Here is a 12,915-nt window from a genome sequence, read left to right as displayed (position 1 = left end):
CTTGTCCAATGGCACCGAACCAAACAGTCTTTCAAAGTTAAACTAAGTCACATGATCACAAGCTTAGTGAGTTGGCGCCCACTCTTCATGTATTCCCTGAAGCAACACTTTACACCACAAAGACTAATGTTATTCAAAGACATCTTTATTTCAGTAAAAGATTAAAACTATAAAAAGATGAACATAAATCTTTAAACAGTAACGAAACAAAATATACAGAATTTCAACTTGAACAAAAATCAACAACAAACGTTTTAACCTGAACACCTCATCATCCAGCTCCTGTTAACTCTTTGAACATTTAACTTCCAGCCAATTGATTTGCATTTAATGTTCATTAAATAACAGGCCCGTTTCACCTGCGTTACATTTCTACTGCTCTGACCAACGCGTTCTCACTCCCAAGACGGCAAACGGGACGGGACCAAACATGTTGACTCGGGGGGACGGGACTAAAGTTGACTTCAGACGGCGCTGCGTTTTTTTCTCTTTTTAGCGGAGCCGTCACCCGTTCACGTCTTGGGTTTGAGAACGCTCACTTCCGCTTTCCAGGAGTGCAGAAGGAAGCGGTGGTGAGCGGGACGGGCGTTAAATGGCGTGAGGGAGACCCCCGTCACAGCAAACGTTTTGGTCACATTTTGTCACAATATTCTGTTTTGGGAGTGAAAGTGTGTTTTGACAGAACGGACTGTAAATCATAAGAAGCAAACGGGAAGCGTACAGGAAACTAGGAGTGCACTTTACTTAGTGAACGCATCTGTGCAACCACTTAAAGGAGGAGTTCACCCAAAAAATGACTTATTTTATATCAATTGCACGCCCCATGAAGCCTTGAATTCATGGATTTATTTGTGTTTTTGTCGCATTCCTAAGCCAATAATTTGATGACCGGGTGTATTTCCGGTAGGAGACACAAACAATCTACTTTGTGTCTCCTACCGGATACATTAGTCGGTAGGAGACGGGAATCAAATTATTATCTTAGGAATGCAACAAAAACAAATACACATCCATGAATTCAAGGCTTCATGGGGTGTGCAATTGATAGAAAATAAGTCATTTTTTGGGTGAACTACTCCTTTAAGACTATTATTTTACGCTTTGGCTATTCAAAAATAGCAGATATACAAGCTCATAGCGCGGCGCTATGAGCTTGTATATCTGCTATTTATTTTTTTCACTAGTGAGGAGGACTGTGCCAGACGGCAGAGCTGGTGCGCTTGTTGAAGCGAGGCTTGCTGGTGTGGAACATGTCCTGCAGGTTGGGCGGCTCTATGGGACCGAACAGGGAGTGCAGGTCCGGTGGGTTGAAGTACTCTTTGAGGAGAGTCTGCTGTAGCTTTGGACCTGAGAGGAAAAACGAGAGACAGTTCTGGGATTCACTCATTTAACTTTTTACTTACTAAAATCATGAGACACACACCATGTAAAAACTAGAAGTGCTTCTAGGTTATTCAATTCATTGATCGAATAATCTGTAAGAAAATATTGGCTAGCCGTAGCCCCTACAGACATATACTAGTAAACGGAGTGACGTAGGTGTCCTGAACACAGCTTCTGAACCGTTCTTTAGCTCCATGGTCACTGAACTAAAGATTGCACGGTCAGGCTATTAGACGGTCAGGCTATTAGACGCTCAGGCTATTAGACGGTCAGGCTATTAGACGGTCAGGCCATTAGACGGTCAGGCTATTAGACGCTCAGGCTATTAGACGGTCAGGCTATTAGACGGTCAGGCTATTAGACGGTCAGGCTATTAGACGGTCAGGCTTCTTTCATTGGTGTTGTGTCCTAAACCAGGGGTCATCTATATGTCCTTACATGGACAAATGTGTCCGTGGCAAGACTTGTTCTTGTCCGTGTTATAGTTTTAGATGTTCTGTTCTTTTACATAACATTATAATGTTCTTATTTTGATCACAAGACCTAAATCACTGAATATTGGTCTTCAGGTTTTCTTCAAAGTATGATTTACTAGGACTACGGTACAAAGGAGTCCACGTACTAGTGGTTCTCAAATGTTTTATTTGGACCTCCTTACCTCTGAGAGTGTTCAAATGGAACCAAATGGTCCCGTAAGGGTCCATTTGGTTCCATTTGAACACTCTGAGTTACAGACCCGTTACGGTCATTCAGCGCAAGTTCTCTATGTGTTTCCGGTAATATTATTGTCTCCGCCAGGCCGAAAGGCATGGCGAGAGAGTATGTTTTACCCTCCGTCCGTCCATCCGTCCGTCCGTGTGTCCGTGTGTGTCCGTCCTTCTGTCTGCGACCAGCTAATCTCCGCCCTGTCGCTGTGAAACTACGCACACATACTCCCTGGATGCCACAGCAGAACCTCTGCCCCACATTTTTCAGATCAGCCCGTCATAGCGCCACCATGAGGCCGACTTTTGCAAAACACATTTTTTGCTATTACTCCTACAGATTTTGTCCAAAAAACACGCAAATCGGTACACAGTATCTCTATAGCCATGTGATCAACACGGATCTGTCTCTGATTTTCCATATTCCATCCTGATTGGCTAAAATTGGCTTCCAAAGTTTGCAGGATTGGTTCATTTTGAGCAAAATGCCTCAAATCATGAACGCATGCGATTTGAAATTTTCCACAGAGATTCCCACTTGGCCCAGGAAGAAATGCCACTTGAAACGTTCACATCAGCCTCATGGTGGCGCTATAACAGGCGATTTGCGTTTTTAGCTATAACTGCACCGATCTGCGTGAAACTTTGCACGCACACTCCTTAGAGGCCAAGGAAAAACCTTTGCCCTGCATTTTTCACATATGCCTTTAGAGCGCCACCAGGAGGCTGAGTTTTGTAAAACCGCAAATCGGTCCACAGTATCTCTTTAGTCATGTGATCAAGATGGATGTGTCTGATATTTCATATTCCATCCTACTTGGCTAACATTGGCTTCCAAAGTCTGCAGGATAGGTCCCTTTTGAACAAAATTCCTCAAATCATGAACGCAGTGTACGATTTCCGTGAAATTTTGCACGCACATTCCCATTAGGCCGAGGAAGAAATGCCACCCTTTTCACATTGGCCTGTTATAGCGCCACCAGCAGGTCTAATTTAGCAAACCACATTTTCGGAACAAAATGCCTCAAATCATGAATGCAGTGTCCGACTCTCGTGCAAGGCCTAAGAAGAAATTGCACCCTTTTCACATTGGCCTATTATAGCGCCACCAGTAGGCCACAATAATCTACCTGACCTGGCGGAGACTTTTTCTAGTTGTCCACTCATTTTGAATGTCTGTGGCAAAAATATAATTTTTACAAAAATGTCCACTACAAGCCAGCATGGCGATGACCCCTGGCCTAAGCCCTAACATTTAACTTCAAACACTATGCCTAACCCTAACCTTAACCGTAACCCCTACCTCACAGAAATGATGCCTAAACCCAACCTCAAAACCCCCGTCCACCTGGGCGAAACACCGGGAAAAGAGACTCACGCAGGACACCATTTTTGTACCATTCCTCCTCTAATGGCGAGGCGTGGGTTGGGGCAATCTTCCTAAACTAAGAGTCTTCATTCATACCTTCAGCCCAGGACGGGATGGGTTTCCGTGGCGCTGACTCGTCGTCAGTGGAGTCATCGCTGTTCTGGTCCATCCCGTAGTCGTCTGGGTTGGAGCTCAACTTCACCGGCTTGTTTCCACCTTTAGGAGTGATGGAGTAGGACTGTGGAGACTGCTGTAGAGACACAACACATGACAACCATCAGTAGGACTGTGGAGAGACACAACACATGACAACTATCAGTAGGACTGTGGAGAGACACAACACATGACAACTATCAGTAGGACTGAGGAGAGACAACACATGACAACTATCAGTAGGACTGTGGAGACTGAGGAGAGACACAACACATGACAACTATGAGTAGGACTGAGGAGAGACACAACACATGACAACTATCAGTAGGACTGAGGAGAGACAACACATGACAACTATCAGTAGGACTGAGGAGAGACAACACATGACAACTATCAGTAGGACTGAGGAGAGACACAACACATGACAACTATCAGTAGGACTGAGGAGAGACAACACATGACAACTATCAGTAGGACTGTGGAGACTGAGGAGAGACACAACACATGACAACTATGAGTAGGACTGAGGAGAGACACAACACATGACAACTATCAGTAGGACTGAGGAGAGACAACACATGACAACTATCAGTAGGACTGAGGAGAGACAACACATGACAACTATCAGTAGGACTGTGGAGACTGAGGAGAGACACAACACATGACAACTATGAGTAGGACTGAGGAGAGACACAACACATGACAACTATCAGTAGGACTGAGGAGAGACAACACATGACAACTATCAGTAGGACTGAGGAGAGACAACACATGACAACTATCAGTAGGACTGAGGAGAGACACAACACATGACAACTATCAGTAGGACTGAGGAGAGACAACACATGACAACTATCAGTAGGACTGTGGAGACTGAGGAGAGACACAACACATGACAACTATGAGTAGGACTGAGGAGAGACACAACACATGACAACTATCAGTAGGACTGAGGAGAGACAACACATGACAACTATCAGTAGGACTGAGGAGAGACAACACATGACAACTATCAGTAGGACTGTGGAGACTGAGGAGAGACACAACACATGACAACTATGAGTAGGACTGAGGAGAGACACAACACATGACAACTATCAGTAGGACTGAGGAGAGACAACACATGACAACTATCAGTAGGACTGTGGAGACTGAGGAGAGACACAACACATGACAACTATCAGTAGGACTGAGGAGAGACAACACATGACAACTATCAGTAGGACTGAGGAGACACAACACATGACAACTATCAGTAGGACTGTGGAGACTGCTGTAGAGACACAACACATGACAACTATCAGTAGGACTGAGGAGAGACAACACATGACAACTATCAGTAGGACTGAGGAGACACAACACATGACAACTATCAGTAGGACTGAGGAGACACAACACATGACAACTATCAGTAGGACTGAGGAGACACAACACATGACAACTATCAGTAGGACTGTGGAGAGACAACACATGACAACTATCAGTAGGACTGTGGAGACTGCTGTAGAGACACAACACATGACAACTATCAGTAGGACTGAGGAGAGACACAACACATGACAACCATCAGTAGGACTGTGGAGACTGAGGAGAGACAACCAGGGTTGAGCACCGAAGTCGGTACTTTTAATGGTACCGACTGAATTGATTGATTGAAATTTTTATGAGGCAAAAGAATGTAAAACAACAGTTACATTTATAATGCTTTTGTCTAAAAGGTCCGGCCAAAAAAGTCCTTGCGGACTTGTTTCCGTTGGGGTCCTTGAGTTAATTTCATAGACATATATAGTAGCAACCAAACAGTTCAAAAATCAACATGAAAATACAGTTAATACATTAAAAAAAAATACCACTATGTACAAAAAAAAGCATTTAAAAAATATATGTACAAAAAAAAGGGGGGGGGGAATCCCGTCGGTAGTACAGAGTACCGGTTCACTTACAAACGAACTGTACCACGTTTCAGTACATCTGAATATGCATCCGTGGCCGGTCACATCCGTTATAGTTGACATTTTAATGACCACGTTGGTATGCTCTTAACACATTGATTGCCAGAGTTATTTCAGATTTTTTGCAGTTTATTGCCAGAGATTTGTCATTGAAAAAAAAAAGTACTCAGGAGCTGAGTTACAAAATTACAATTAATGTTAGATACAAAAAGTTTTAAGTTAACAAGGAAGTGGATAGGAGTCTAGATCTTCGACTAATCATATCTCCTTGGTCATCTCTTTGGGTTTTTTTTTTTTTTCTTAAAAACGATCTTGGCAATCAATGTGTTAAATGTATTATGATCTGACATCTACTCTCACACTAGCCTTGTCTGTGATCACCCCCCCCCCCCCCCCCACCCCCTCCACTCACTGGGACTCACTCGCTCTGTGTTGAAAGTGAGACAGCGGGACAATAACTCTGCTTGATTTTTAGCTTTTTCTGTATGACTGCATCGTATCAAAAAAAAGTTAGTCCCGGTATGCGTAGGCTAGTGGTTCTCAAACCTTTTCATGTCAAGGACCCCAAAATTATGTTTTGGGGCTGCAGAGCCCAAAAACATCACTTGTTATTCAGTGATGTTGAGCCATACTATACATTATACCATACTATATTATATATTATACCATACTCTACATTGTGGTTGTTGTTATTCAGTGATGTCGAGCCATACTATATATTATACCATACTATATATTATACCATACTATACATTCTGGTTGTTGTTATTCAGTGATGTTGAGTCATACTAGCTCAGAGTGAATGAATGGAAGTGAGTGCCAAGTGATAGTTTGTACCATTCTGTATTTTTCTCATATAAAGAACCAGCTTTAATTCCATATTCAGACGTCCTGTCAGGTACTATTGATGGTAGTTGTTCTACACATCATGCTGGGTTTACCTCAACGTCCATGGTCACATTGAGCCCAGCAGCCTTCATCCCCTTCCCCACCGGAGTCTTCATCACAGAGCTCTGCAAGAGAGAGAGAGCAGCGTCAATGTGAGGTCTTACAGATCAGCAGATATTAATGTGAGGTGTTACAGATCAGCAGATATTAATGTGAGGTCTTACAGATCAGCAGATATTAATGTGAGGTGTTACAGATCAGCAGATATTAATGTGAGGTCTTACAGATCAGCAGATATTAATGTGAGGTCTTACAGATCAGCAGATATTAATGTGAGGTCTTACAGATCAGCAGATATTAATGTGAGGTCTTACAGATCAGCAGATATTAATGTGAGGTCTTACAGATCAGCAGATATTAATGTGAGGTCTTACAGATCAGCAGATGAAGAGGGTTTGTTAAAACACCAATCAGAGAAACATGTTCTTTGTGAACGCCAGAGAACAGCCATGTTTCTGCTGATAAAACTGAACACGGAATGAAGAGATTCAAAAAGGATGAACTATGTTGTTCTATCATAACCATAGAGGTTTAATGTGAGCTCACTACAGATCCTTTGATGTTGGTCAGGAGTGATTATCCTATAGTGCAGGGGTCTTCAACGTTTTCAGGCCAGGGACCCCTTAGCTGAGAGAGATAAAGCAGGGACCCCTTAGCTGAGAGAGAGATGAAGCAGGGACCCCTTAGCTGAGAGAGATAAAGCAGGGACCCCTTAGCTGAGAGAGATAAAGCAGGGACCCCTTAGCTGAGAGAGATAAAGCAGGGACCCCCTCTATATTGGATACAATTGTGTTTCAGATTAAACTTTTTTTGTTACTTGGTCTGCTCTTTTTTCCCTCTGCACCAAAAATAGCAGATCTACAAGCTCACAACGCCTCGCAGTTGTGAGCTTGTAGATCTGCTATGTTTGGCTAATGTTCTCCTCAGAAAAGGGATGAATAGGGTTCGGTGGTTAAGGGAAGAAAAAAAAATCATAACACAAAGATTTAGCGGACCCCCTGTAGTAACTCTGAGGACCCCCTAGGGGTCCCGGCCCCCCTGTTGAAGACCCCTGCTATAGTGTGTAAGATGTGAATACTCCTCTAGTCTGAGCCCAGCTTTAATGATGCAACAGCTGAGATAGAGATCACACACACACATAAGTAAGAGGGCTCTATCCAGCTCTTTACTAAACACAATTCTATTCGATCAGGAGCGAGGACTCATCCAGGATAAACGAGTGAAATGGAAGAGATCTGGAACAGGATCACATTGAAGCTGATTAACACGTTCTCCCTCCTGACTGCATTCATCTGAAGAAGGACTTTCTGTTTACTAAAGAGCTGGAGAAATACTGAACCAACACCAGGCAGCAAAGATGACTACAGAACACAGCTTTAATAAAGATAACATCTCACCTCCATGTCCACCGTCACGTTGAGGCCGGCTGCAGTCTTCTTTAACGGCTGCTTTGCTGCACTTTGCTGTGAGGAAGGAACCGTGTGAATATTAGTCTGAAATCTGATAGGATGGTTCAAACAACAAGAGGAATCCTGCGTGGGATGAGCTTACCTAAACAACTAAAACAAGCTGTGCTCAAATGTCACGTTTTTCTACCCCTTTCTCTCCCTAATTTAGTCGTAACGCCAATTAATGCCATCTTAGATGCTTCAGAAACACTGTAATAAATGTGATAGTGTGTATATTACTAACCTGCATCTTAGATGCTTCAGAAACACTGTGATAAATGTGATTGTGTGTATATTACTAACCTGCATCTTAGATGCTTCAGAAACACTGTAATAAATGTGATTGTGTATATTACTAACCTGCATCTTAGATGCTTCAGAAACACTGTAATAAGTGTGATAGTGTGTATATTACTAACCTGCATCTTAGATGCTTCAGAAACACTGTGATAAGTGTGATAGTGTGTATATTACTAACCTGCATCTTAGATGCTTCAGAAACACTGTAATAAGTGTGATTGTGTGTATATTACTAACCTGCATCTTAGATGCTTCAGAAACACTGTAATAAGTGTGATAGTGTGTATATTACTAACCTGCATCTTAGATGCTTCAGAAACACTGTGATAAGTGTGATAGTGTGTATATTACTAACCTGCATCTTAGATGCTTCAGAAACACTGTAATAAGTGTGATAGTGTGTATATTACTAACCTGCATCTTAGATGCTTCAGAAACACTGTAATAAATGTCATTGTGTATATTACTAACCTGCATCTTAGATGCTTCAGAAACACTGTAATAAGTGTGATAGTGTGTATATTACTAACCTGCATCTTAGATGCTTCAGAAACACTGTGATAAATGTGATTGTGTGTATATTACTAACCTGCATCTTAGATGCTTCAGAAACACTGTAATAAGTGTGATTGTGTGTATATTACTAACCTGCATCTTAGATGCTTCAGAAACACTGTAATAAATGTGATTGTGTATATTACTAACCTGCATCTTAGATGCTTCAGAAACACTGTGATAAATGTGATTGTGTGTATATTACTAACCTGCATCTTAGATGCTTCAGAAACACTGTAATAAGTGTGATTGTGTGTATATTACTAACCTGCATCTTAGATGCTTCAGAAACACTGTAATAAATGTGATTGTGTATATTACTAACCTGCATCTTAGATGCTGCTCCAGCCTGTCTCTGTTGAGCAGTTCTCTCCTCTGAAGCCAGTCTCTGCTGCTCTTCCTACAGACATGAGGACTGTTACTGACAATCATTATCATCACCGTCTGTCTGTCTGTCTGTAACCTTTCAATCATTATCATCACCGTCTGTCTGTCTGTAATGTTACAATCATTATCATCACCGTCTGTCTGTCTGTAATGTTACAATCATTATCATCACCGTCTGTCACCTTTCAATCATTATCATCACTGTCTGTCTGTCTGTAATGTTACAATCATTAATCGTAATCATTATCATCAAACGTTTTAATAATACATCAATGCTCTATTTTATACTTCATTGTATTACTGTGTCAAGCTAAAATAACCTCAGTCCAATAAGAGAACAAATGTTTATATAATGAGCCGTTACAGATATGATGGATATATTGTGCATCCCCCCAAAGCCAGTACAGCCTCTAAATGTGTTGGAGTAAATCACACAAACCATTGTGGAGAAGTGACTTGAATACAGTGAGTTACTATACTGATATGAAGAGTTACATCATGAATACAGTGAGTTACTATACTGATGTGAAGAGTTACATCATGAATACAGTGAGTTACTATACTGATGTGAAGAGTTACATCATGAATACAGTGAGTTACTATACTGATGTGAAGAGTTACAAACTGATCGTTTACCTTCTTTCTCCGCTCTTCCAGCTCCTTTCTCTTCTCTGCCTCCCTCCTCTCCTTGTCCCTGGCAGCTCTCTCCAGCTCCTCTCTCCTCTCCTTGTCCCTGGCAGATCTCTCCAGCTCCTCTCTCCTCTCCTTGTCCCTGGCAGCTCTCTCCAGCTCCTCTCTCCTCTCCTTGTCCCTGGCAGATCTCTCCAGCTCCTCTCTCCTCTCCTTGTCCCTGGCAGCTCTCTCCAGCTCCTCTCTCCTCTCCTTCTCCCGTTGAAGAGCCAGAGCCTTTTCGGCCTCTGCTCGCTCCCTGAGAACAACAAAACAATCATTAACACATTGAGTGCCATAAACGGACCGGACCATTTTAAAAATATATATTTTTTCCGACGTGGGGCGCTCTAACGAATCTTTGGGATCATCCAAGGAGTCTTTAAGAAGGAGAGGCCGGATGTGGATCCATGTAAAAAATGCTTCCGGTTGTCCGCTCCAATGTTAGCTCCTTGACTAAAAGCTTAATATCTCCATTTATTTTTAACGTGGTGGAAATGAGCCGTTTTCGATCGGCGATCACTCTGCAATGGAGGATCGCGTTAGAAATATTATTGTTCCAGGTGTTAGTCGGGACCCTCCGCCGTCTCGCACGCACGCTTTGTTTACGTGCACTTCCGCGTCGGGGCTTCTACAGCACGAAACGTATCAACGTAAGTGCATGGAAGATATGCAGGCACTGAACGTACATTATTTTAATAAACCTCTGGCACACAATGTGTTAATGAACTTCCAGAAGATTAAAGTAAAACAAAATCTCACAACATTGAGACGTTATTACTGCAGGGCGTGGCTGTGTCATACACCAACAACACATTGATACTTGGCTCTCCGGTGGCTCAGTGGTAAAGTCTCTGCCCACCACGGAGGTTGTGGGTTAGAATCCACCGTGGTGCAGCGTCTATATGAACACTACTGTGTTCTGGGAGGGAAGCCGGGGGGGGGGGGGGGGGGGGGATACTGGTCATTGCACGTACTCCTACGGGCTGGGAGGGAGGGAGGAGAGGGGGGGGGGCACCTGTCAGCAGGGAGTGTTGGGTGGGAGGAGTAGAACAAAGGCTCTACGTCCTCCTGGTGGAGGCTCCTCACTGACAGGTGAGGAGCCTGCCAGTGAAGTTTCAGCATTTATCAACATATCCTGACTCTGACTTAAAGGGATATTTCACTTTCAAAAAAACTTTTGGTCATTTTATCGTCTACTCAGGCTTTAGTGAGCCCCCAGACAGTTTTTAAGTTGCTTGATTCATTATTTAGATATTTGATAATCATTTTATCAGACACGCCCCCTTCCTATACAAACCCATTGTAACTTCAAACATTTTTGAAGTTACAAGTTACAATTTTAACCCGTTCGATTCATCAAAAACACCCGTCCTTGGCTCTGGTGACTCACACTGCCCTCCTAATACGCGAGGGGGCCGTGTTTTTTCGATAACTTTTTTCATTTATTTTTTATATTTTTTTTGGAAAATGAAAAAAATTAAATACATTAAAAAAATGTAATAAAATAAATGAAAAAAGTAATCCAAAAAACACGGCCCCCTCACGCATTAGGAGGGCAGGGTGAGTCACCAGAACCAAGGACGGGTGTTTTTGATGAATCTAACATGGTTAAAATGGAGTTTGAAGTTATAATGGGTTTGTATAGGAAGGGGGCGTGTCTGATAAAATTAATATCAAATATCTAAATACTAAATCTAGCAACTTATAAACTGTCTGGGGGGTTCACAAAAGCCTGAATAGACGATAAAATGACCAAACGTTTTTTTGAAAGTGAAATATCCCTTTAAGCGTACGGCCCGCTCAGATCTCACGTCAGGTCTGAGGGCGTGTAGACTTTGTCTGAACCCGTTTGTTCCATCATAGACCTGAGGAGCAACATTGTCTGACAGGCATCTGGACACATGTATCCATTCCTACATGTATATCTATCACACTAATAAATAATCCCTGTGAAAAATACGTTTTATAAACTAAGGCATAATGCAGCCTATTTTATTACCAAGTGACAATGACAAGCAGTTAAAGTCTAACAGCCTATTAGAAATGTGCTTCATCATTCACTCATTTAAACAAACTGCTTTAACAGTCATTCAGATAAGATTAGATCTGCATTGGCTATTTGAAAATAGCAGATCTACAAGCTACTAAGTGTGTAGTGTGTGTAGTAAGTGTGTAGTCTGTGTAGTAAAGTGTGTAGTCAGTGTGTGTAGTAAGTGTGTGTAGTCAGTGTGTAGTCAGTGTGTAGTCAGTGTGTAGTAAAGTGTGTAGTAAAGTGTGTAGTAAAGTGTGTAGTCAGTGTGTGTAGTAAAGTGTGTAGTAAAGTGTGTAGTCAGTGTGTAGTCAGTGTGTAGTAAAGTGTGTAGTAAAGTGTGTAGTAAAGTGTGTAGTCAGTGTGTGTAGTAAAGTGTGTAGTAAAGTGTGTAGTAAAGTGTGTAGTCAGTGTGTGTAGTAAAGTGTGTAGTCAGTGTGTGTAGTAAAGTGTGTAGTAAAGTGTGTAGTAAAGTGTGTAGTCAGTGTGTGTAGTAAAGTGTGTAGTAAAGTGTGTAGTAAGTGTGTGTAGTAAGTGTGTGTAGTAAGTGTGTGTAGTCAGTGTGTAGTAAAGTGTGTAGTAAAGTGTGTAGTAAAGTGTGTAGTAAAGTGTGTACCTTTGGGCAGCAGCCTGCCGCTCCCTCCTCTCCTGTTCCTTCTTCACCTCCTGAGCTCGCCGCGCCTCCTCCAGCTTGCTACTCCTCTGCTCCTCCTCCTCAGCCCTCCTCTTGGCCTGCAGCGCCCGCTGACTCCTCTCCTCCTCCTCCTGTGGAACAGGAGAACATTCTAAACCACTTTGAGCACCAGGAGAACATTCTAAACCACTTCTGAGCACCAGGAGAACATTCTAAACCACTTCTGAGCACCAGGAGAACCTTCTAAACCACTTCTGAGCACCAGGAGAACATTCTAAACCACCTCTGAGCACCAGGAGAACATTCTAAACCACTTAAACCCTGTACAATTATTTGTGTGACAATTAATGGTCAACTTAAATGTGTAATGGTGACAGCTCT

The 12,915-nt window shown here is 42.4% G+C and overlaps 1 protein-coding gene across 1 annotated transcript in view; it reads right to left on the bottom strand.

Moving 5' to 3' along the window:
- Positions 1-1,043: 1,043 nt before the first annotated feature.
- LOC308078176 (uncharacterized protein) overlaps positions 1,044-12,915 on the bottom strand; it is a 30,969-nt gene continuing 19,097 nt past the window's right edge. The window contains exons 16-22 of the mRNA XM_080419300.1: positions 12,517-12,665; positions 9,836-10,127; positions 9,138-9,212; positions 7,907-7,972; positions 6,503-6,574; positions 3,553-3,706; positions 1,044-1,347 (exon numbers count right to left, since the gene is read on the bottom strand). Of these exons, the coding sequence (XP_080275426.1) occupies positions 1,181-1,347; positions 3,553-3,706; positions 6,503-6,574; positions 7,907-7,972; positions 9,138-9,212; positions 9,836-10,127; positions 12,517-12,665 (975 nt within the window). The 3' untranslated portion in view covers positions 1,044-1,180. The remainder of the gene's footprint in view (positions 1,348-3,552; positions 3,707-6,502; positions 6,575-7,906; positions 7,973-9,137; positions 9,213-9,835; positions 10,128-12,516; positions 12,666-12,915) is intronic.

Source organism: Gymnoscopelus braueri (assembly GCF_963280865.1).
Source record: "Gymnoscopelus braueri genome assembly, chromosome: 22".
Lineage (NCBI taxonomy): Eukaryota > Metazoa > Chordata > Actinopteri > Myctophiformes > Myctophidae > Gymnoscopelus > Gymnoscopelus braueri.
Note: the sequence above shows the minus strand (reverse complement) of the source record. Positions and strands in the feature narration are given on the sequence as shown.